Here is a 24,474-nt window from a genome sequence, read left to right on the forward strand (position 1 = left end):
ATGATGCTGAATATCTACCTATGTAACTGCTGCTGACATCTCTACAAAGGGACTGATGTTATGTTTTCCTCTTATAGTACAAGCTTCTTGTTCAACAACTGCAAGAGACATAGAAGAATCTTTTGCCGAGTAAGTCTTTGCTGCAATCATGTTTTATCAAATTGAAATAAATTAGATAAACAATTTGGAAAGTATTTATGTTATGAATGTTACCTTCTGGAAATTCATAAACTACATTGATATTTGCATTCCTTAGTGTCCAATGTCCCTCTGGGTGCCTTGAGAATGGAAAATCTATTTGGGGAACTGATGTCTACACCGATGTAAGAGAAATCTGTACTTTGCTTTTTATAGAGCAACTTTTTTTAGCAGCGGCAAACAAAATGCAGAGTAAAATGAAAATGATATTGAGTTTATTGGTGTCTTTAGGATTCTTCCATTTGCCGAGCAGCGATACATGCTGGACTACTAACCAATGATGTGGGACAAGTGACAGTGAGGAAGATTCAGGGCCAGACCAGTTATAGTGGATCCAAAAGAAATGGAATTACAGCTAATAACTATGGAACTTGGCCTGGGTCATTTATATTTATCATAACACCAAATTCAGCAGGTATTACTCTACCAAATGACAGTGAGACACACACTATGGGCTCTGCAACATACTGCACACAGTAAATTGCACTGATGTACAGTAATTATGTGAAATTATTCTATAAAACATCAACCCAATCAGCATCAGTTACCATTAATTGTAACATGGCTATAAATATTTCTTCATTATTATTGGCAGATCTTTTTTGATTATTATAATCAGGAGCAATATATTGCATTAGTTGAAATTTTTGATGAGGATTGCTTTAGCAGCACAGTTCTGTATTTTAGATCTTTTTGTTTTTTGCAAATGAAGGTGAATACACAGCAGCTTTGATTTAAACCAATTGAGTTATACACCAGTTCAATGCCAGAGGGTCAATTTATCCATTAGGAATTGACTGTAAGTGGTGTGCTCCCCCACGTCCCCTCTTGATGAGCCTCATCCCAGCTTTTGTCTAGCACTACTCCCCATACCCTGTGCTAGTGCAGTAGGATGCAGCCTCTGCCCTGTTCGTTAGCTCTGCTCTCAATTCTCCTTCAATGTGGGTCTTCTGGGGAATTCACATGTGCTAGTCCACTGGATGTTATTGTCCTACACACCTGGTCTACCTCCTGTATTTCCTTTTGTTTGCATAGTCAAGCCCCCTACTCTTCAGTCATTTACCTTCTTTTACAGTGCCTTGTGCCTCCTTCCCATTATTCCCCATCAGTGTGGCTTCTACCCCTATTTTGCCCTACATGCTTGGCTTTTGATGCCTTCAACATTCTATCGTCCTATGCCATCCAGTTTTAACTACTATGTCTCTAGCCAGGCATAGTCCAGGGCTGCTTCTGCTGCACATCAACACCATCGTAGGGCATCATTTTTTTCTTATTTCTTCTCACTGCATATTTCTTGGTGCCATGTGTTCAGGTTGTGATGAATGACGATTTGTCTGTTGCAGGTGGTCCTGATTCAACTGAAGGTGGTCTGGATGGTGGTTCAGGTTTACCAGACCCTCAAGTAATTGACTCTGTTCATCCTTCAGCTAAATAGTTGCCTGGTCATTCTAGTGCAGGTGAGCATGCGTCTAATTGTAATTTTGATTATCATTTGCACTGTAGCAATGGCAGAATTCTAAAGCACAGGATCACCACTGTAAGTTACAGGTATATCGGGACTTCATGCACTATTTTAAGGACCAGCATAGTAGTCAGCAAAAGCAAGTGGTTGTCACAGTGAGTAGCATTGTATGAACATCATCATTGTACATGAAGTTTGTTCTAAGCTTAGGGAGTGCATTCAAGTATATTATTTTGTCCAAATGTTCACAGAAGAGGACAGATAGGGATTTGAGGTAGCAAAAGGGGTTAGGAGAAGAGGCTATTCACAATTATTTTAATTGGTTAGACCGAATGCTTGTTTTTGACATTTGCTACTTGGTAGTAAGATCTTCAGAACATTTAATTTTCTGAAGGTTATACCTAATGCACAATAATTTGCTTCACAGCCTCATAGCACTGAAGTCCTGGGTTCAATTCCTGCCAAGGTTCAGTGTGTGAAGCTTGTATGTTCTCCCCATGTTTGCATGGGTTTCGTACCAAACTCTAAAAACATACTGGTAGGTCAATTGGCTTCCAACAAAAAATTATCCCAAATGTATGTATGTGTATGTGGTAGGGAACATAGATTGTAGGCTCCACTGGGGTAGGGCCTGATGTGAAGAACAATATATTCTCTGTAAAGCCCTGTGAAATGTGTGTGTTATGCTAATAAATTAATAAATAAATTCACACCATGTAAGATCCCAGAACTGCCCACATAACCTTCATAGCTACCATATATAATTACATTTCCTTTCAGAGTACACATATAAGCTCACAAATTGTCTTTCTTTCACATCCTTCTTATCTTTGGCCAACATTCCTGTGTGACCAGATTATACAGCCCACCAAGAAACTCTGCATTCTGGCTGGACCAAAATGCAATATATAGCACCTATCCTTGTGTATCAATGCCTATCTCCCTATAGATTGTAAGTTTGCAAGCAGGGCCTTCCTACCTCTATGAAGTAGGTATACTGATAAGTGTAATTTTCCAATAAATAAATACTGTAGTACATAAAAATAAATATATCGTAGTTTTCTTTATATGGATTGGGGTTTTTGGGGTTTTTGGTCTACATAGATTATAAATGTAGTGAAACATGATGTATAGAACTGAAGACATAAATGTACCTCTGTAGCTGCTGCTGACAACTGTATATCAGGTTTCATATAATGTTTCCTATTTTCTTGCAGTCCTGGCAGATTAGGACACCTCCATTTGTTGAGCATCTATCCAGTGTATGCATGAATACTGACCTGTGATAGAGGGATAGTGACAGTGGAGAAGACACCAGTTTAAGACAGTTGCAAAGGATCCACAAGAAATTTAGCTATTGACCTGGATATTTTTTTATTCTGGAAACTTTGAAGATTCTTTTGTTTTTTCTTAAAAGCATAGCAAGCTATAGATTGTAAATTTGTGAGCAGCTTCCTTATACCACTTTGTATATCTATTTTTACCCAGTCTCAATTTATCAGTGTTTTGTTCCCATATTATTGCTGATATAAAAATAAATGTTAATAGAAAAATAATATTTATAACAAGCCACTTCTATATCTGAAAATACTGTTCAAGAGGCTCTATATATTGTTTTACATATAGTTATTTTTTTCCTTTACTGTAGCAACTACCTTATGGGAGAAGTGGGGTTAGATAGAGAAGGCATAAGGCTATAAAGTACACAGTTATTACTTGAAAGATATTTCACTTACATAGGCCAAAGTAGAACCAACTTTAAATAGATATATGTAAGTTTGAAAAATGAATGTAACTTATGTATTACCTATTAATCTATTATGCATAGTTTACAAGCTGAATTTATTGTCTGTGTACTTTTATTATTTCAAAAAATATTTATCCTAATAAACAATTTAAAACTTAAAAAATAAACCATACAAATATAAAATAAGTCTAAGTATCTCATCTTTTGAAGTAAAATACTTATACTTATTTGATTTTATGCCGTATTTTTTGTTTTAGATTTACTGTTCAGAAAAATATTTTTAGAGATTTCTATTCTTGATACTGTTTCTTAAATCGATTCTATAAATATTGGTTATTATTGTTCATTGGAAAGCAAATATTATGTATTGTTTTTGATATATGGATGATAAAACGGCAAATACTCTTTTGACATTTTGAATAAAGATTTATTTTGTTGAACTCGCAATAACCAGATGGACATTGTACGTTTATGGCTCATCAAACTGAAATGAGTAAAATATGTTCTTCACTTGGTTTTGAAATGAGTAGGTTATAACTAAGTAAGTTGTTATTAGTAGATGGTTCATTGAACCCCAAATATTTCAAGTTTTATAAAGACTGTGCTGTTGATAATCTAGCAACTTTGGGGATACTACATGAGTATGCAAAATTGTGCAGACAAAACTGTAAAAGATGTATGAGCTATTCTTTGCTGTACTTGAGAAGGCTAATGAACATGAGAACATCACAGCAGACCAGAAGTTGGATTTTGTTGTTCTGTCTCTGACTGATGAGCACAATAAAGCATAATCTGTCTTAAGCAAGACAACAGAACATTTTAGCTCTTTTTATAAGTGTTTCTATTTCTAATGGGGTTTGGAGACCCACTGATTCTTTTTAGGCCCATAATGCTATCAAGTCCAAAGCATAACTTTCATATAAGAAAATATTGCCTCTTGGTGCTCTCTTATGGTTTTAAATTAACCCATATATCAAAGGATTGTGACTGGGGAAAGTATATGCCCCTTTTGAGTAAGTCAAACTTTGGTGCTTTTTCTAAACAAGAGAAATGCATCAAGTGTGTACTATTACATTGGAAGGAAAGTCCTATTAGATTCTGGTAGCTTCATGACCTATTATTATTATTACATTTTATTTATAGAACACCACAAGTGTTCTATAGTGCCATACAGAAAGCAAAACTATAAGACAATACCGGGTAAAACAGAACAATTCAAATAGCATACAAATCTCGATACAGTCACTGATGGAATGTGTGCAAATGAAAAGAAAAGCATCAGCTAAAACCTGTAGCTGTCAGTGTAGGCACAAATGTTAGGTCTAGTTCACCTGAAAAAATAAAAACAGATGACAGGAGAGCCCAAGGAGGATGTGTAGCAGGTCTGCAAGAGAAGTAAGTCTAAAGGGATGGGAGAAACATACAGAATACATAAGGAGTGAGCCAGTGTAATGGGATTTAAGCTGCAAGGTGACATGGTTAAGTGGAGGACAGATATGCTTTTATTAGCAGGTGGGTTTCAATGCCCGCTTGGAGCAATGCAGGCTGGGGGGTAGTCTGTTGGAATAAGAGAGATTGTTCCAAAGGTGAAGGGCTGATCAGGAGAAATCTTAACTTCTGGAGTGAGATGTGGTTACCAGAGGGAAGGAAAGGATGCAGTCTCCAGTATGATGAACTTGATCAAAATATTAAACTCATGCAATTGTGACAAAATACATTTGCTCTTTTTTATAGTTCTTACTCTTCCAATTAGAATATTGTAATATAATGCAATAGACCAAGGCTGAAGGTGCAGCATTTTTTCTAACTCAAAGACACTTGTTGGATGGTGCTGGCCAAATTTATGTTTGCCCCCAGATATTGAGCTGTTTATATCTGGTTCTTCTTCAAGAAAGTGGTGGTACCATTTGGCAAAAAAACATGTGAATTATGGAGAAAAATAGGCATTCTGTTGTTGGTACAGATGTAATATGGCAGGACTTTGTGAAGACAATAAAATCCTTGCACTCAGTGAGATTAATCTCATCTGAAAACTGTAAATAGTTTGTATACCTTATATAAAATGCTTCATCCAGGAGGGATCAGGCAAGGATTAGGTCAGAAATGTAGTAGAGCCCAGGCTTCCCTTTTTCATAATTTATTTTATGTTTTTTTGGGAATGTAAGAAAATCAGCAAATTTGTAACAACATTTTTGCATTTATTATGGATATTTATAATAACCTGGAAACCCACATGAAAGTAAAGTTGAAATAGTTTATTTTCTTTTATTCTGCAGTATTGTTATAATAATGACATATTGTAATGTATCCACACACAGAATGGATAATGTGATGTTAGTTAGAGACAAATGTCAAAAGATGAAGGATAAATAGAAACATTGGCAGTATCTTTCATTGGCAAAATGGGCTGGATAACCCATATCATCAGGAGTTGTACTAGTAAATTGATAACATCCTAAAAAGAGCTGTGATTTGTTGGGGCCCCTATTAATAAGGTAAATAATGCTACACAGTACCACCATTATCACATTATGTCAGTGTGTCTCCAGTATAAACATTATGCCATATAGTGTGCCTAGTATGTTACACAGTGCCTCCCAATATATCAGAGTGTCCACATTATGCCACACAATTCTCATAAGCATTAATATTATGCCACCCAATGCCCGCAGTATGCCACACAATTCTGCCAATATCAATATTAGGCCCCACAGAGCCCCCGATTAAGCCACTCAAAGCCTTTAGTATCAATATTATTCCCACAGTTTTCCCCAATATTCCACACAATTCCCCCAGTAATAATATTATGCCTCAAATTGCCCCCTACAGCACTATGCAAACAATGCCCCCAATATTAATATATTCAATTATTTTGCCCTTCCCTCACCCCCACCCCTTATATGATACATTTAATGATTTATCTCTCCTAATCTTTATAGTTGTACTCACTGACCTGCTTATTGGGTGGGCTGGTTTTGGCACAGTCCTCCTCACATTCCTTGTCAGGAAGCTATGCTCCAGCACACTGCTGACCTGTTCCTTGTCATATTCTTGGGGGATGAGACATAAAAACATGTAATCCCCAAGTGTCAGTATCATGGTGTCATCATTACCAGTGGAGGAATAAACAGTCAGTCAGGGACAAATAGGTGCTGGGCCAGCTACTGGCACTCTGTATGCCCTATGCATTCAGAAGCAGCAGCACAGCAGCCCCATTACAATCCAGGAACAGGTACCACTGCATTCAGAAGCAGCAGCACAGCAGCCCCATTACAATCCAGGAACAGGTACCACTAGGCACCTGCTCTCGGCAGACTGAACCTATGTGAGCGCTCTTTGTGTGTGAGGTACCAGGGGCAACTGCCCCTGTTGTTCTCCCATGAATCCAACCCTGATCTGGAGAATACAGTCTCCTTGCGGTAGCTTCAGAATAGACTGCCCTTTTAAGAAATCATATGTGGTAGGCAGTATACAGTCTACTTTAAGGATCAGGGACAAAGTAGGCAGTTGTAGAGAGTGTCCAAGACCTACGACCTACTGAAAAGGGAGCATGGCTCATCTGGGGAGGCATGGTCATAGCCATTCATAAAAAATGCAAAACATATGTGTGGTGACACAAAGCTGTACAGGGGGTGCCAGTGGCTGCACAGGGGGTACAGCAGTTGCTGCACCCACAGGATTGCAAGGAGGAAGGGACTTGAAGGCCGGGGGTGTCTGCACTCAGAAGGAGCTCTCTTCATAAGACCGACTAGGCTATTAGGCCTAGCCAGAAATAGCCCCTGGTTATTAGCCTAGGCATGGGGTGCCCTGGAGGGGGACCCTGTATTGGGGGGGTCCCCAACTCACCAGGGATCCCTGGACTGATTTGACTAGTGGTCAGGGGTATTGCTTTGGCCAGAGAACCAAGAGATAGAGTTTCCCTGGCTGTGGCATTACCCACCCACTAGAAAGAGCCAGGTGCTGTTTATGGAAATTACGGTGAAACCCTATGCATTTTTTCCCTGTTTTTCCAGAACCAGGATCAGCTCAGAGCCTGATGCTGGCTGTGCTAAGTACAGTGGAATCCTACACATTTTTCCCCTGTATTTACACAATCAGGACTGGCTGTCAAAAGTCTGGGGCTGGTTGTGCTTTTAGGGGGGGGACCCCACATCAACTTTTTTTTTAAAGTAACACTTAACAAGATTTTTACACTAAGATGCATGCATGCACCTCACTGATGTATGCATGCTTCTGTGTCAAATAGAACTGCTCATGCTATAATCGAATGCATGAGCCAATCAGTAGATCTGACACCAATAGATAATCTGTTCTAGTGAAAGATTTATTAGGGTGGGAGTAGAAGGTATACTTTATATTATTGGGATTGAACAGCCTCCATGGGTCTACCACTGAGTGATGGTTTTTGATCATTAAAATATTCTCCTTCTTTTGATGACTCCTTACTTTTGTTAGGTTGGATTTATCTAGCCTTAACTTACCTACACAATTAAAATCTCCATCTATTATTTGATTTGGTGTATATCTTTTTATTAACAATTGTGAGATTAACAGGAAAAAATCATGATTCTGTTCATTTGGTGCATTGATGTTCAGTAACATAAATTTGTTTTTGCAATCCTACGGTCTGATAACTAATATCTCCAACCTGGGTCTGCCACTTTATGGTCTATGGTATAATCAAGGTTTTTATTAAATATTATTGCAACTCCCCTTACTTTTTTTGTTAGTTGAGGCAGTTACGCACTCACCTATCCAGTTGGCATTAATGCCCTTTGTGTACTTAATTCCCAATGGGTATCCTGTAAAAACACAATATCTGATTGATATTTTTTAAATGATTAACCACCTTTTTCCTTTTGATAGGTGGTTCTACATTCCATGACAGAATACGGATCTTGGGCACAGGGTTCGATCTATTTGTCTCTCTTCTGTCTGACATATTGTAGCCTCCTTGATTTCTTTCCCCTTTTACTTTTACTTCCCATTCTTATTTTCCCTCTCCCTTTAAAAGGTCGCTCATGCTCACCTCTCATAACCCCCTTTAACACTGTATATAAAATGTTCCTCTATTTGTAGTTGACTTTGTTCTTCTTTCCTATCAGTACCTCTTTTTCCCACTTTATCCTCCTGATATCCAACTATATACAAATTTTTATTCAAGACTTTTCTTTTTTCATACCCATTTGGAGAACCAGATTAAGGTGCTAACCTAGTGCTTATCTATACCTATTAGATGCTCAACATACATTTTTGCATCTTTAACTTCCCCAAATGTATACTGTTGATCATTTTTTATTATCTTCAATTTAGCTGGGTATGCTATCATGAAGTCATTGTGGAGTAGTGAGCATAGTGGTGTAAATTCTTTTCTTTTCCTGGAAACTTGGGCTGAGAAATCATGAAATATTAAGATTTTAACACCATACAGTGTAAATGATGGAAGTTTTCTATATGCCCTCAAGATTGCTTTCTTGTCTCTAAACTTCAGAAATCTTGTGAACACAACTCTAGGTCTCTGTATTCTCTCGGCGTTCTGGGCCTAACCTATGGGTTCTTTCGATTATTACTTCTCCTAGGGTTTCTCCCAGCATGAGGGCTTCTATTATCTCCTTTTGTAATACCTCTATTAGTTCTTGACCTCTAACCTGCTCTAGGCTTCCTATAAATCTGAGATTATTTCAACAATGTCTATTTTCAAGATCCTCTATTTTCTCTTCAAGAGTTTCTATCATTGATGTCTATAATTGAAGTTGTTTTTGGATTTTTATTGTTCTATCTTCCATATCGCTAACTCTTTGTTCAACTGAGTCAACTCTCTTGATATTTACCTCAAGTGTCTTAATTACCGAATTTAGAGATTCTTGTAATAGATCAAATTTTTGGTCAGTCATTAGCACAAACTGTTTTTCTATCATGGGCAGTAAAATAGATAATACCTCCCTTGCCACTTCTGCTGCATTTGACATATTAATAGAGTTTTCAGGCCCCGTTGCATTTAATTATTCTAGGTACACAGGTATATTTTTGGGTGAGTGCAGATCGCTCTGCCTGGGGTTTACTGTTCCCCATTTTAGTACCACCTGTTTATCCAAGTACCTTTTCATGCTCAATTTGCTATCAAGAGTTTTGTTTCTGTAAATTCAACTATTAGCACTACCCGGCCCTTTAAATCAGTTTGTTCAACTTTATTAATTACTATCTTATCGTATATACTTTAAACAGACACCCATAAAGAGTTAACCCTCATATAGGTCTCAACCCATCAATCTAGACAAATACTAATAGCAATATTTATCTATACAATAGTCAAATCTTTGTTTTCCACTCTTAACAATTAGCTGGTTCCACAGACAACATCAGTCACAAATAAAAAATAATCTGTATTCTAGATCAAGTGAAGTCAGTAAACTCCTCCCTCACTGCGCAGTGCAAAGTCCATACCTAGACTTATGCACTGCCATCCTTCATTTTGGGAGGTGCCTCCATGATCTCCAATATCAATGGGGGCCATGACAATCACCGCAGCACTGCTGCATACACCAGCATAGGTGTCGCACATCAACATAGGTGCCCGCTGCCTGTTGTTAGGCAGACAAGCCAATTACTTGCAAAATCACTACATGGCCCCCCAAGGATATATCATCTTCACACCACATGATTATCTTTGTACCATTATTATGATTTAGTTTGCAATTGCATTCCCCACCCAAAGCTAGGGCCTGTTTAGGAACTAGCCCGCTACCAACTACCCGCCTACTCCCTGCCCCCTGCTAGTAGATCCTCTATAAACCATGCTATTCTGTAATCTGACAGATGTACTTCATTTGCCATGTATAGTGATTCCATTGAAGCCACTATTCATGTGTGCCTAATCACCTTATCTCCTAAGTTGGTTATGAATTTGCCTATTATCCTATTGACCTGCCACCCTGTCCTGTGCATAACTGGCCCTGCTGCTGGCTGCCACTGCCTTTTATGGAACTATGTTTGACCAAACCAGGAGTGCGTCCGGGCCAACATGAATGTGCCTTGCTTAGGTCTATTTTAATTCCCCTGACCAGGCTCCAGAAACTTGTTCTGCCTAAATCATTTCCCCCCAAATGTAATACTGTCCTCCTTGGATATCTGTATTGCCTAGCGGCCCTAGCAGTTTCTGCGTCCAGCTGTTCCCACCTTATTCCTCTCCACAACCACCTGATTTGACCCTGCTGTCTCTCTGCAGTCTGCACTAAACCATTCTCCCTTACATATCTCTCCACCCAGAAGATAAAAGAATGCACCATGATCCAGGTGTCTCCGACCCCACTGTGCAGTTCTGAAGTTTGGAAAAAACATGTCAGTAACAATGTAATGCACAAAACTTTCAACCCCTCTTCCTTTGTTCTAACTACTACAAATGTGTGCCCACTTGAGGTTCAAGACCCTTGAAGGGGGTAAAAACAAAAACCTCATATCTAGGGCCAATTGGAGAAGATTGAATTTATAACGACATGAGTAAAAATAAAACCCCCCTCAGAGGTGCATCCCCTCACTTCACCCGAAATCATGATGAGTATGAGCCAACATCTGCCTTCTTCCCTGGTCTAATGTAACTCTTGTAACTTTTTCCTTCCATAAAGTTGGGAGAAGAAGCAGAAAGCTGCATCTTTTCTTGTATAACCCCTGACAACAAGCAGGAGACCCCTGGCAATGAGCAGGAGACCCCTGGCAATGAGCAGGAGACCCCTAACAATGAGCATGAATCCCATGGCAATGAGCATGAGACCCCTGGCAGCAAGCATGTAAACCCATAGCATAAAACCCTTGGCAACGAGCATGAAACCCCTGAGAACGAGCATGAAACTCCTGGCAATGAGCATGAGACCCCTGGCAACGAGCAGGTAATTGAAATGTAATTTGAAGCCTTACTATGGGGCATAAAATGGTGTTAGAGGCATAACTGTTTGTGGCATAATGTGTAATGGACATTAAAGTGTGTAGCACAATGTGTACTGGGCATTACTATAAGGAGGAAAAATTATAATGTAAACTGTCAATGGGGGGTGGAGGTGCATTTTTTAACTTTCCACACTGGGAGCCAAATTGCCTATAAACATGCCTGCATTAGTATTAAGAAAATGCCATGGGGGGAGGGCACCAAAACTGGCAGGCGGCAAGCAAAATATTAAGTGCACAGTTTCTCCATCTAAACGTGACCTCTGTAGATGCGGCTCTGAATCGAGGAACACAGCAGCTTTCACTGATGACCCCACAACACTCCCATAACATGCCCATGAAACACTCTTTTTGAGTTCACTTCAGGTTGCCGCCCAGGAACGCCCATCACTCCACTGCTCCATTTGCAATGCCATCTGATCCAATCGCACCAGCATCATTGTGTGTACACTCAGGGTATCACATTTTCTGTACTGGCTTTCTGAAGTTCTAGCACATGTGCAGTTGCTACAAATCACATTGAGCAAGTTTTATGCCAAGATGCCTTGTTATTTATATTATTTATATAAAAACACTTGAATTACACAATAAAGTGTACATTGCAGGCTTATTCTGGTTAGACTTTTTTGTCATTGGCTCTGTAACCAACTATTTGGAAATCCCCTTTTCAAAATCGTGCATTTGCCACTGTATCTATATGTGTATACCCATGTATACACATACCTAAATGCCTAACTTCTATCTATCCGTGTGTGTACATTTCTATATCTATGTACATATAGCTTCCTACATGCACATATATACCTGTAAGCTTACCCTTACATACCACTAGATCCATAGATATGTGCCCATGCACATACACATATATATCCCCATCTACCTAATATATAAATGTATACACACATATATCCAATTATGATGTACCTACCTACACATACATGTCCATCCACATGTAAATGAATACCCATACATTAAAATGTGCCTACTCCATAATACATTGACCCATAATTCTATGTATAAATTAACATATCTAATGTATATATATATCTATATATACAGTATATCCATACATATGCCACACCTACAACATACATGCCACACCTACCCAATAAAAAAAATACTATATATATACATATATATATATATATATATATATATATATATATATATTGTGATAGGAGCAGTATAGAGGTTAGGGATGGCATGTATATGTGTCCCAGATTTCTGCAATATGTATTTTAACCCCCAGGAAAAGTCTATTTTACAAGTAGATCTGAGTGTCGGCTTTTGGTAAAAGCCGGAGACTGGGTCCTGGGGGTGTGGATGTGAGAGAGAAGGGAGGACTCCATCCACAGGGCCATTTCAGGTGTTAGGCCTTTAAGCCTTAGAGCATGCTAATTAGGGTTTACACCTGGAAGTGGCCCAATATAGCTGTGTAACAGTTTTGGTGCAGTGTCTCACACACCCTGGGGAGAACAGACACTGAGGTTTTCTTCTGAGACACTGTGACATTGGTATGTACTATGTTTGTGGTAAGGCAGTAGGCCCTGCCACATGTAGAGAGGGAGTTACCTATCTAGTTAGTGCCAGATGAGCTAGGGTTTATTTTTATGTTTTGTTTGTTTGATTATTGGTGTCACTAAATAAAAACTGGTGCTGACCAGATTGCACGAAGACCCTCAACTAGTGCTGTTTCCTGGCTGCTGTGGGTAAGGAGATGTCCATCTACCCCAGGAGAGGGACCCCTACCCCGATTATATCACTATATATATATATTTATATATATATACACAGTATTAATACAGTATATACATACATACACACACTTAAATACCTGCTCACAGCAATACTTACATGTACCTTTTCATACACGTAAGATACCTAACCCCCCAAATGTATACATAATTATATGCATATGTGCACACACACAAATACAGCTATATACGTATATGTCTGTACACATATGCATATGTAAGCCTACCTATATTTACACATCAACATAGAAACATGCCTACAGTATTTTCTTATTCCTACATACATGCACTGACCTCTGCATGTCCCTCAGTAGGGGGGATTGTCTACGGTTAGGTGAGGGCTGTTTAGAAAGGGGATGTGTTGTGTTTGTCATTGAGAGGTTTTTCTGCCCTAGAACATTATACCAAGAAAGGAAGGGGGGGCAGTTAAGTTGAGACGTGGGAGGTTAAATGTAGTGGTGAACATAAAATGGCCTGCCATCAATAGTCAATGGTTTTAAACCATTAGTAGAAATAATCAATGGTGAGCATTGATGTTGTTCCATTATCAGTTTCTGCCTCCCAATGTTCCCTTGCTGGTCAAACACATTCAACATCGACATCTGTCCATTGCGGACTGTCAAACCATCGATGGCAGAGGACTAAGCCCTGGTTAACTATGTATATGAGACTAAGAAGACACAATTTGGATTTTTGAGAAAAACAAAGAAAAATCCACATCGCTCAAAAGAGAGCAAAAAATAGGGAATAGCAAAGAAAGCATGCACAGGAATCAATAGAGTAGAAGACTGTGCCAGGAAGATGCCAGACTCGGGACTTTAAATTAGAGTCTGTGTATTGTTATGAACAAAGGAAGGACACAGGAGGGGAGGGGGGAGAACAAATTGGCTTAAAAGAAACCTTGCAGCTTACAAGAAAACAGAAGACCACATATATTGTTAAAAGATATTTGAAAAGCAAGCCACATATAGGTGAGGACAGAGGGAGCGATAAGTCAAATAGATATACAGTACCATCAAATTACTAAATTTTGAGACAAGGGGGGGAGGGGGTGATGGGGACAAAGAGCTAAAGATATGTGGCACATGTTTGGTGAATGAACAAACTGAGTGCTGGCCTGAAGCAATTTCCCTGATCAGGAGGCTCAGTTTTGTTATAAAGTGTATAATGGATGAGACTTGCCGGACCAATGTAATGTAACTAACATTACCTGAGTTCAAATTAGGCTGGTTGTTTTTATGAAAAAGTTTAGAGAAACAGACTGGTGGGGAATTGTACTTACTTCCTATTAAATGCAGCAGAGGGAGCTTAAAGTTGCTTGGCCAAATGGCCTGACAAACTGGGACAGTGAAACTAGGGAGCACAAAGCAGTCAAGGGATGGGGCATTTATGAGAGGGGCTGTGTTAGGGAACTGAATCTGACCCATACTTTACTACATTTACTACGATATACAGCGATTCTCAATCATACATAATGCAGCGATTGCTTTTGCACAATGCAAACCTTATTTAACAATTCAAACAATAATGCACAGCAATTATAAGACATACATTCAACGATTTATGTTCAAAATGCAAACCCTTATCCTAACAACTTAAACTATAATACTCAGCAATTATATAACAGCACTTGATGTTACAACATGCGAATGATCCTGATAAGGTAAGACTAAGGACCTGATTCATAGCTGCACGCTAGATGCGATTGCTCGCTCCAGCGTATGCGTCCAGTGCATGCCAGCTAGGTAGGCGATCGCACGGCAAGGCATTAACACGCCCACTATGTCTTGGTTATCGATCACTTTGTGTATGCAGACGCCCACCAGCCATTCATAAGACGCCCACTTGCGCACGTCATCTCCTGGAAGTGCATGAAAACATTGGTACATCGAGCACCTTCGGATGTGCTTGCAGCACTTGAGGTTGACTATACCTGGCCGCAAGCACTGCAATCACTTCAGTGTGAAATACAAGTAGGTGACTAGTACAATGATGCTGCCTGTTAATCATGCACACCTCTGAAACGGCATTGAAACACACAGGCAAGCCTGCATTCATAGCTCCGCCACTCCCCCATTTCTAGTGCCCTGCGCCTTTGGCACCCACAAATGGCCTCTTCTGTCAACTGGGCTGTCTTTGCTGGGCGAGCGACCGCTTCCCAATCTAATGCAGTGGTTGGCACACGTACATTGTGATGCATACGCATGTGCAGAATGCAATTATCGGCCAGTTATGAGCAATCACATCCTAGCGAGCAGGTCTGAATCAGGTCCTAAGTATGTAATAGCTATGAAGAAATAGACTGAGGTTAGGGGCTTAGTCAAGAAGGATGAAAGTATAGGTTTATTTATTTTTTTATTAAGATAGGGGAAACAGCTGAAAGGTACTGCAATGGTAGCTGGAACTGGAGTAGGGCAGCTTTGGGATGGCACTGCGAGCAGGGTAGAAAAGAGTATTTGCTACGTAGACAGAGAAGAAAATTATTGTGACTGCTATATAAATACTGTAAGCTTGTCATAAGCAATATTCTTGTTGAAAGGCTTAGAACATAGGTGAAGCTAAAGTGGACATAAGATATAAGAGACTTTCTGGAGTTTGCAAGGCTGTGTATCAAAGTGAACACCAGTTGCTAAATAAGCAATCTCCTCTGATTTGTTATGCTGTACGGGAAAGTGAATGCTAGTCAGCAAGCGGACATGGAAGAAAAGCACTGGGAATATGATACAGACTTATAAGCTTGTTATAAACAAAATGCCTACTGATTGAATATCTAAGTTGGGTATTTGTGCATAGCTGGCTGTGAAAAACATTGAGATAACTCTTATTGATAGAAGATAATATAAGCTACAAGAGACTTTCATTCTTGTTTTAAGGTGTCCCATTGTATCAATCATTCATGATTTCATACATAGAGCATACTTTACCCATAACAGGCAACATAACATTTATCTCTTTCAAACTGTGGCTCTATGGACAATATCCTCAATATTTTCTCAACTTGCCCACTTCTGAGGTCTCTGTGGGAGGAATTGTTTGTCATGATTCATAAACTGTCAGGCACCCCACTACCTATGGACCCTTTCACCACCCTGCCACACTTTTATCCAGGTGACCTGTCGATGAGAGATAGATATCTTATGGGTCACATTAAAATTGCCATTAAGGCCTCCATAGCACAACTGTGGAAGACCACATCTGTGCCCAAAATATTGGTTTTAGAAAATAAGATCCAAAAGCATTGTGGTTTTATAACTGCTGACTGTAAATATTCTACATCTGCCTCATCTCTCCTTATGAAATGGTTCAAATGGAGTGACTGCCAGGAGGAGAAAGGTCTTAATTTCTTCCAAAGTTTTACTGCTGTGTAATTTGATTTATGGTAGAACTGCTATGATTCAGTTCTTCAAAATGTTATCAGGATTTACTCCCCTATGTGTATCCCCATATATATGTTTCTTTAAACTTCAATAAACATTACTGTGGAAAAAAACTGGTATGTATTCTAAATTTGGAAACCATTAAAAGTGGATGAAAAGGTGTTTTAGTGGAATCAGTATGATTTACCGCCGGCTGCATTGAGTGAAAATCCCAAAGCTACAAAAGGTAAGTATAACTAAAAAATTTTTAACCCCCCCCAACCCTCCTTTAGGGGTGCCTAACCCTAACCTTCCCTCCAAGTTCCTAATCCTAACCCCCCTTTAAATTCCTAAATCTAACCCACCTTCCCTGCAGCCTAGACCTAAGTCTCCCAGGAGGGTGCCTAACCCTAACCTCCCCCCAGGGGTGCCTAACCCTAACCCCACCTTCCCTTAGCCTAATGCCAACCACCGAGGGGGTTGCCTAACCCTAACTCCCCCCGGGAGCCCCTAACCTAACCCCCCATGGCTTACCTTTGCTCGGTAATCTGGGTGTCAGGCTCCTGGCATAGGTCTAATGACAGATGTCGGGATTTTGACACCTGTCACTTGTTCCTTGACAGGATAAGATAGTCGGGAAGCCGGCTGTTGGGATTTCATCCGTCGGCTTCCTGACTACTTCCCGTTTTATGAGAGGATTATATCCTGACTTTTGTCACCCCTGAGTGGATCTTTATTGAGACCAACATATAAATATTAGGTTAAAAGTATGCACAATGCTTAGCCTATGACCATAAATAGTTGCATTATATGCTACACTATGTTTCTTGTTGTTCTATGTTTATTTTTTAATTCTATTTGCTGGCAAAAATCTTACAAGTGAAGCAGATTGTATACAGTTAATCAATTATTATTATTTATTATATGTAAACACTAGCGCATTTGAGGGTTTGTTGTATGTATATATGTACAGTATATGCATGTATATATTAGAGATGAGCAGTTCAGTTTTGACTTGGTTCTATTCACAAAATTAGCACAAGTTTGGATTTATCTAATTGGCTATCTGAAACACATGACAGCTGAATAGCCAATATGTTGCCATTTTTTAAAATCCGAACATAACTAAGTAAAACTGAATTGCTCTTCTCTAGTGTAATTATATATATATACATATTAGAGATGTGTGCCGACCCCCATATTTTGGTTTAGGTTTTGGATCTGTTTCTCCTTGTGTTTTACATCTGGATTGGTTTTGCCAAAACCAACTTTTGCGTGTTTTGTTTTTGGGTTTTGGATCTGTATTTTTTTGTAAAAAATTATAAAAACAGCTAAAATCACATAATATGGGCTTTTGTTTGTTCCTACAGTATTATTAACCACAATAACATTCATTTCCACTCATTCCCAGTCAATTTTGACCACCTTACAGCTCACAATATTGTTTTCATTCAGTTTAGGCCCACAATTTGCACTAAGCTAGCTGGCTGACTAAGCTAAGCAGCAACAGTGGGTGTCACAAACATGTGGTAGTTCAACTTTCAACATGGCACATCAGGAAACAAATGTTTTTATTATTCAAGAGGCCTGAGGGAGTTGGAGTGTGTATGTAGTTGAAGGCAGGGACAGGAAGTATTGATTGGTTATAAAGTTAACTTATTTTTGTAAATTCCAAAGTAAGTTTATGAGGGAGAAGGGGAGGGGAAGAGGGGAAGCATTTACAAAAATTATTTTATTCATTCACATCAGTCCTTGCCCAGAAGAATCCTTGAGCACCATGCCTGCTTCTGCTGCTGGGAGTGGATTTTCATCCAAGAAGGGGACTAGGAAGAGTGCTTTCGGAAACAATTGACTGTTAAATAATCCTTTGCAAAGATTCTTGAAAAGCATTTCCCAACCTGTACATGGACATTAAAAAACATAGTTAGTGGCCTCCAAACTGCCGTTGTACCCACTGTCCACTTAACCAGCACAGATATGTGGATAAGCAGAACAGAGCAAATGCAAGAATTAAGATTTAACGTTTAAGTCTTATGGTATGTCTTGAGAATCCTTGAGCGCCATGCATGCTGCTGTGAGTGGATTTTCATCCCAGAAGGGATGAAGACATTGTTTCTTTTTTCGCAATGTACACAGATCTGAAGAGCTGTTGATAAGCAAATTGTCAGCTCAATTGACACGTGATGCAGCGATAGCTTCTCCTTCAGTTTCTCCAGCAAGTGCATCTGCCAAGAAAAAAACTAAACTTTCAAAACACCCACTGGTGATTCAGATTTTCCAACACAACCAAGTGTTAACTTTTGACATCTGGTCAGGTCAGAATTTCCTACAATTAATGAGACCTCTGCCATGACTCCATCTGGTATGGTCACATTCAAAGAATGGTTGAGGAATATTTAAAACATTTTAATGATAGCATCCAAATAGTCATGTCAGACAGTCCATTTGACTACTGGCAGGAAGAAAAGGTAATTTGGAGGCCCTTGCACAAACTGGCTTTGCTTTACTTGAGCTGCCCACCCTACAGTGTATACTCAGAAAGAGTTTTCAGTACAGCCAGGAACTTTATCAGTGATCGACCTATGAGGCTACTTCCCCAAAATGTGGAAAAGATGAAATAGTAGTAGTAGCAGCAGTAGTAGTAGCAGCAGTAGTAGTAGTAATAGTGGTAGTAGTAGTAGTAGTAGTAGTAGTAGTAACAGTTGTAATAATAGTAGTAGTAATAATAATAGTAGTATAATTAGCAGCAGTAGAAGTAGTAGTAGTAACAGTGGTTGCAGTAGTAACAGTAGTATCAATAGTAGTATTAATAATAATAGTAGTAGCAGCAGCAGCATTAGTAGTAGTAGTGGTAGCAGTATTAGTAGTAACAGTATTAACAATAGTAGTAGTAATAATAATAGTAGTAGTAACAATAATAGTAGTAGTAGCAGCAGTAGTAGTAGTAGTAGTAGTAATAGTGGTAGCAGTAGTAGAAACAGTAGTAACAATAGTAGTAATAGTAATAATAATAGTAGTAGTAACAGCAGTAGTAGTAGTAGCAGCAGTAGTAGTAGTAGTAGTAATAGTGGAGGCAGTAGTAGTAGTTACAGTAGTAATAATAGTAATAGCAGTAGTAGTAACAGTAGTAATAATAGTAGTAGTAGTAGTAGTAGTAGTACTAGTAGTAGTAGTAGCAGCAGCAGCAGAGCTACAAATTCTACGAGAAAGACCTTTACTGTCAATTATGTGCAAAAATTACAGAGGATGTTATGATGTAGATCATTGATCATAATGTACATCACTGCAGATGATGTAACAGGGTGGAGGTTCCTAGATGGTTAAGGTCCATAATTTTGGCTTTACAACTGGTTCAGATGCCTTCACAATTGTGTTTCTGGTCTTATGCCCAGGCATAACCCCAGCCTATAAGCCAAGTTTATATAATTACCCCAGCCTATACCATCACCCCAGCCTATAATATCACCCCAGATTATTTTACAAGCACCCAAGCCTATATCTTCATCCCATCCTGTGTTGTGTATAAATTATAGCTGCGCTCCCTGTTAGATTGGGAATTCATTGCCCACTTTAATGGATGTGAGCTCCATTTTAGTCCATATCAACACATCACCTACACATCTTCTGACCTGGGCTACAGGAGGAGCAGCTGCACTGTGGAATACGGTTGCATGGAGTTGTCCCTCTGACTCACTGAAATTCAGGTAGAGGAGCCCTGGGTAGGGAATAGGGACACTATATCAGAGAATGCAGTTTTAGCTGCTTATTTAATTTTTTAAACCATATCCTCTAATTTCACATTTTGAAAATATGTTTATGTGAATCTTAGCTGAGGAGTTTGTGATGTCATTATGTTTAATATATTATGTACATAATTTAGCACTTTGTTGTGGTCTTGTAGTCGGCATGCATTTTTTTATTGCTAACTTTTTGTTATTAAATTGTAAAATTGTGGAGTTTCCACTTACAGTGTCACAAGATTTCTTCTTCAGGGTCCATAAAGTCCAAAGGATCTAAGTTTGGGTGTGTAGTGGAAACGATACCCCGCCTTCAGCCACAGGCATTTCGTTTTTTTGTTTGGTGTGGCAAGGTGCACCTGTTGTACAGCAGGACTGCTTAGGCAGCCCCTGGGTTTTTTCTTTTATGATTTATTTAAGTTTTTTTAACTACTGAGTTTAGCCGTACCAGGCACCATTAATGACGCAGGCACTGCAACTCCTACTACCTCTGCCGGCAGCAAAACACCAATACCGCTATATGCCCTGAGTTTTTCAGCGTGTCTCAGTGTGGCTTAACTCGTGCCTCTGTGTTGGACTGCAGTCAGGCATGGAGATGACAGGTAAGTGCGCAGCAGTCCTGGCATCCGATGTAGGAGACATATCGGGTGCAGCTGCGGGTGAAAGCCTTGTGTGATGTTTCCTCACTAAGGCGGCCAGGTCCTTATTGTCTGTTGCCAGGGATGGGTAGTAGAGGCACTAGAGCGCACTAGTAAGTGTCTACTACTATGACTATGCCAGCATTCCCATGCCGCCAAAATTGCACCTCCCCAACCCAGTCGCAACTTCTGGTATGGATTTCAGCATCTGGGCCCTCATTCAGAGCCGTTCGCTATTTGCGGTCGTTCGTTTAAAAACAAGGGGTGGCTATTCAAATGATCCATACGCACATTGCAGTCTGTTCACACCTCTAAGTCTGAACGAACGAGCAAAACATACGCTCGTTTATTTGTTAAAAACGCCCCCTGGCCGCTCGCACCATACGTCATGTCCGCTATTTATTAGATTAATCGAGTACATCGACCAGCGTATGAACTGCTCGCTATTCTTGTGGTTGGTGTTTGCTACCACAAATTTGCGAGCAGTTCTGGCTATAAAATAACCCAGTGACGTGGACAATGACGCTGCTGTTTTAAATATACACACCCATAAAACGCCCGTTTTGACCTTTAAGCACGCCTGCGTTCGGATCTCCACTCCCCATTTTCAAGCACCTTCCCCTGTTACCACCCACATACGCCTCATTCTGTCACTCAAAATAGCAGGCACTCGCAATTTAGCGTACAAACGATTTTCGGCCGCACTGACTGGTTCGCGCATGCGTACTAAAAACCGTACGCATGCGCAGATGTGCAAACATCGCTCGGAACGAGCGTACTGCCGCTAACGAGCGGCTCTGAATGAGGGCCCTGGTTTGCTATATTTGCCCACCTCATGGTGAGATGCTCACAGATTGCATTTGCATGTGTACTGTGATAGCTGTTGGTCTCAGAGGTTGGTCTGTCTCCCTGTATACCTCTCCTTTGGGTCTAGTAAATAGCACTCTGTACACTTCCATTACCCCTGCAGGGCTGGTCAGTTGATAAAAAGTCCAAAAGCAATTGTGCATATTTATGCATTGTATGTGACTTTAAAGCTAGCTGCTGTATTTGTACACCCCTTTTATTTCCAAACTGTCAGTTATACCTATCACTGTGTTTCTCCTCATCCCTGAGGGTGTGGGGGGTTTCATTGATAAGGGGTCACATTGCATTTATACTGTACACCTTATACCATTTATACATTTGTCATGTCTAAAGGTGTAGGTGAGAAGGATGATATGTTAGTACTAAGCTCATGTGTGTCTTGTCTGGCAGGCCTGTCTGAGAAGGATGTTAACCAGGATTGATTGTGTAGCCACTGTTTTAAACAGTTATCTGTTCAATCCAGTACATCTAGGGCTCCAGCGCTAGAGCCACCCAGGTGGTATCAGGTTTTATCACACTTAGTGGACAAAATCGCAGAAGCATGGGCTCCGGCTGCAGTATTTCCTCATTCTATGATGTATTCACAGCAGTTGCATCCTTTTATATTTATGCCCCCCATGAATCCTGTTGGGTTTATTCTACTGCTCACTCTAGTCAGAGTATGTCACCATCTATAGCTCCTTGTGTCAGGCATTGTCACTCTATTTCCAGTCTATCGGAGCTACCTACAACATAGACTGGGCTACACAGCAATATCATCACAGACAGCTGCACAGCATGAGGTATTGTGATTACACCTCTTGTGCCCTTCTGTCATGCTGGACTATTTGACTGACTACTAGCCACAAGCGGACCAATTACTTCAGAAGATCCACTAGACCGCAGCCTCAAACCGGTTTGTTATACTGGAGGATCACAGCCGCACAGAGAACATTTCCATCTCTCGCACATAGGTTCCCCAACATGGGAATCCATCTAGCTTGCTATCGCATATTAGAGCTGCTCCCATATCATTGGACTCTCAACATATGGTGAGCATACAACGCTTATTATACCAATCTGATTGATTAAGATCCAAATCAGGGTGACAGCATTATCTATCATATTCCAGCCCCAGTAATTGTTATATCATCCCCCCACCTACTAAGCATTGGTGGACAAGGTTCAAGATGGATGGTTCAGGAAAGTAGGAAAGTCTCCTACCAATAAATATCTTGGAGGTTCGTGCAGTGCATAGAGCGCTCATACTGGTGCAGGACCTCCTACAGGGCAGGCCTGTCCAGGTCCAGTCTGACAACATGACAGCAATGGACTACATAAACCATCAAGGAGGCACACAAAGTCTGGCAGCCATGAGGGAAGTGGCAGAAATTCTGCTGTGGGCAGAATGCCATCTTCAGGCAATCTCTGCAATAATCATCCCAGGTAATCTCTACTGGAAAGCAGATTTTCTAAATCACCAGGTCATACAAGCTGGAGAATGGGCTCTTCATCCAGATGTCTTTCAACTCCTGGTGGACAAGTGGGGAGTACTGGACATAGACCTAATGGCATAACATCACAACTACATTGTACAGATCCAGAACAAGGGACCCCTCAGCCACCTTCGTGGATGCTCTGGCAGTGAGATGGGAATTCAGGTTAGCATACCTATTTCCTTCAATCTCCCTCCTCCCAAGGGTCATCAGAAAGTTCAAGCAGGAAGGTGGCTGGATAATACTAATAGCCAATACCTGGCCCAGGAGGCATTGGTTCTTCGACCTGACATGTCTATCCATAGACCAGTGGTTCCCAAACTTTTTTGAATCATGGCGCCCTAAAGTATCAGCATTGTTTTCACAGCACCCCTAAGTTTAACTTTGTTCTTGAGAAAGTCAGAAAAAAATGTAAAATTGTAAAGTGAAGTAAATTGTGCTTGCCTGTCATGCTTAGGTTCAGTTATGTAGTGGAGGACTGATTTGCACTTCTGTTTGTTCACATATTTACAAAACATTGACAATAAATAATTTGATTTGATGCTGGACCACAAACTTGAGGCACCCCTGCAAGTGTCCCGAGGCACTCCATGGTGCCACGGCACACAGTTTGGGAACCACTACCATAGACAGTCCACTTTCGGTGACTCTATGGACAGATCTGCTAGTGCAGGCTCCCTGCCTATATCAGGATTTACCACGGCTGGCTTTAACAGGATGGCTGTTGAGTCTGCTGTCTTCAAGGCCAAAGGTTTTTTGGCCTCTTTAATTCAGACGATGCTGAGGGCAAGGAAGCCTGCTTCCACCCGCAATCTATTACATAATTTGTAATTCATTTTTTTCTTTGGTGTTCTCACAGATAATGTGGCCCTAAGATCTTCAAGGTCGCGTGAATACTTGCTTTTCTTCAGGTGGGATTAAACTTAGATCTTCACCTGGCTACCTCGAGAGTTCAGGTTTCTGCATTGTCAGTTCCAATTCAGAATTGCCCATCTGCCTTATGTTAGAACATTCCTGCAGGGGATTTTCTGGCTGCAACCTTCATTTTTCCCCTCGGTGGCACCATGAGATTTGACTTTGGTTCTCAGGGCATTGCAGATGGCTCCCTTTAAACCTTTGGATATGATGGACGTAAGATGGTTGACAGCGAAGACACTTTTTCTCCTCGCTATTGCCTTGTAGAGTTTCTGACTTAGCAGCTCTGTCATATCGCTCTCCATATTTGATTTTTCATCAACATAGAGCTGTCCTCCATATTAAGGTGGGTTATCTTCTTAAGGTGGTTTCCCATTTCCATATAGA

At 40.2% G+C, this 24,474-nt stretch overlaps 1 protein-coding gene across 1 annotated transcript in view; it reads left to right on the forward strand.

The window, feature by feature from the left end:
* Nucleotides 1–24,474, forward strand: part of LOC148506210 (uncharacterized) — a gene marked incomplete at its 3' end in the record, with an annotated part of 97,298 nt that overhangs the window by 5,564 nt on the left and 67,260 nt on the right. Inside the window, exons 8-12 of the mRNA XM_088447129.1 lie at nt 78–129; nt 257–323; nt 430–613; nt 1,542–1,600; nt 1,702–1,815. Coding sequence (XP_088303255.1) covers nt 78–129; nt 257–323; nt 430–613; nt 1,542–1,600; nt 1,702–1,815 — 476 coding nt within the window. The remainder of the gene's footprint in view (nt 1–77; nt 130–256; nt 324–429; nt 614–1,541; nt 1,601–1,701; nt 1,816–24,474) is intronic.

The sequence above is a fragment of the Taudactylus pleione genome, unplaced genomic scaffold, assembly GCF_031769625.1.
Source record: "Taudactylus pleione unplaced genomic scaffold, aTauple2 ptg000421l, whole genome shotgun sequence".
NCBI classification, from domain to species: domain Eukaryota; kingdom Metazoa; phylum Chordata; class Amphibia; order Anura; family Myobatrachidae; genus Taudactylus; species Taudactylus pleione.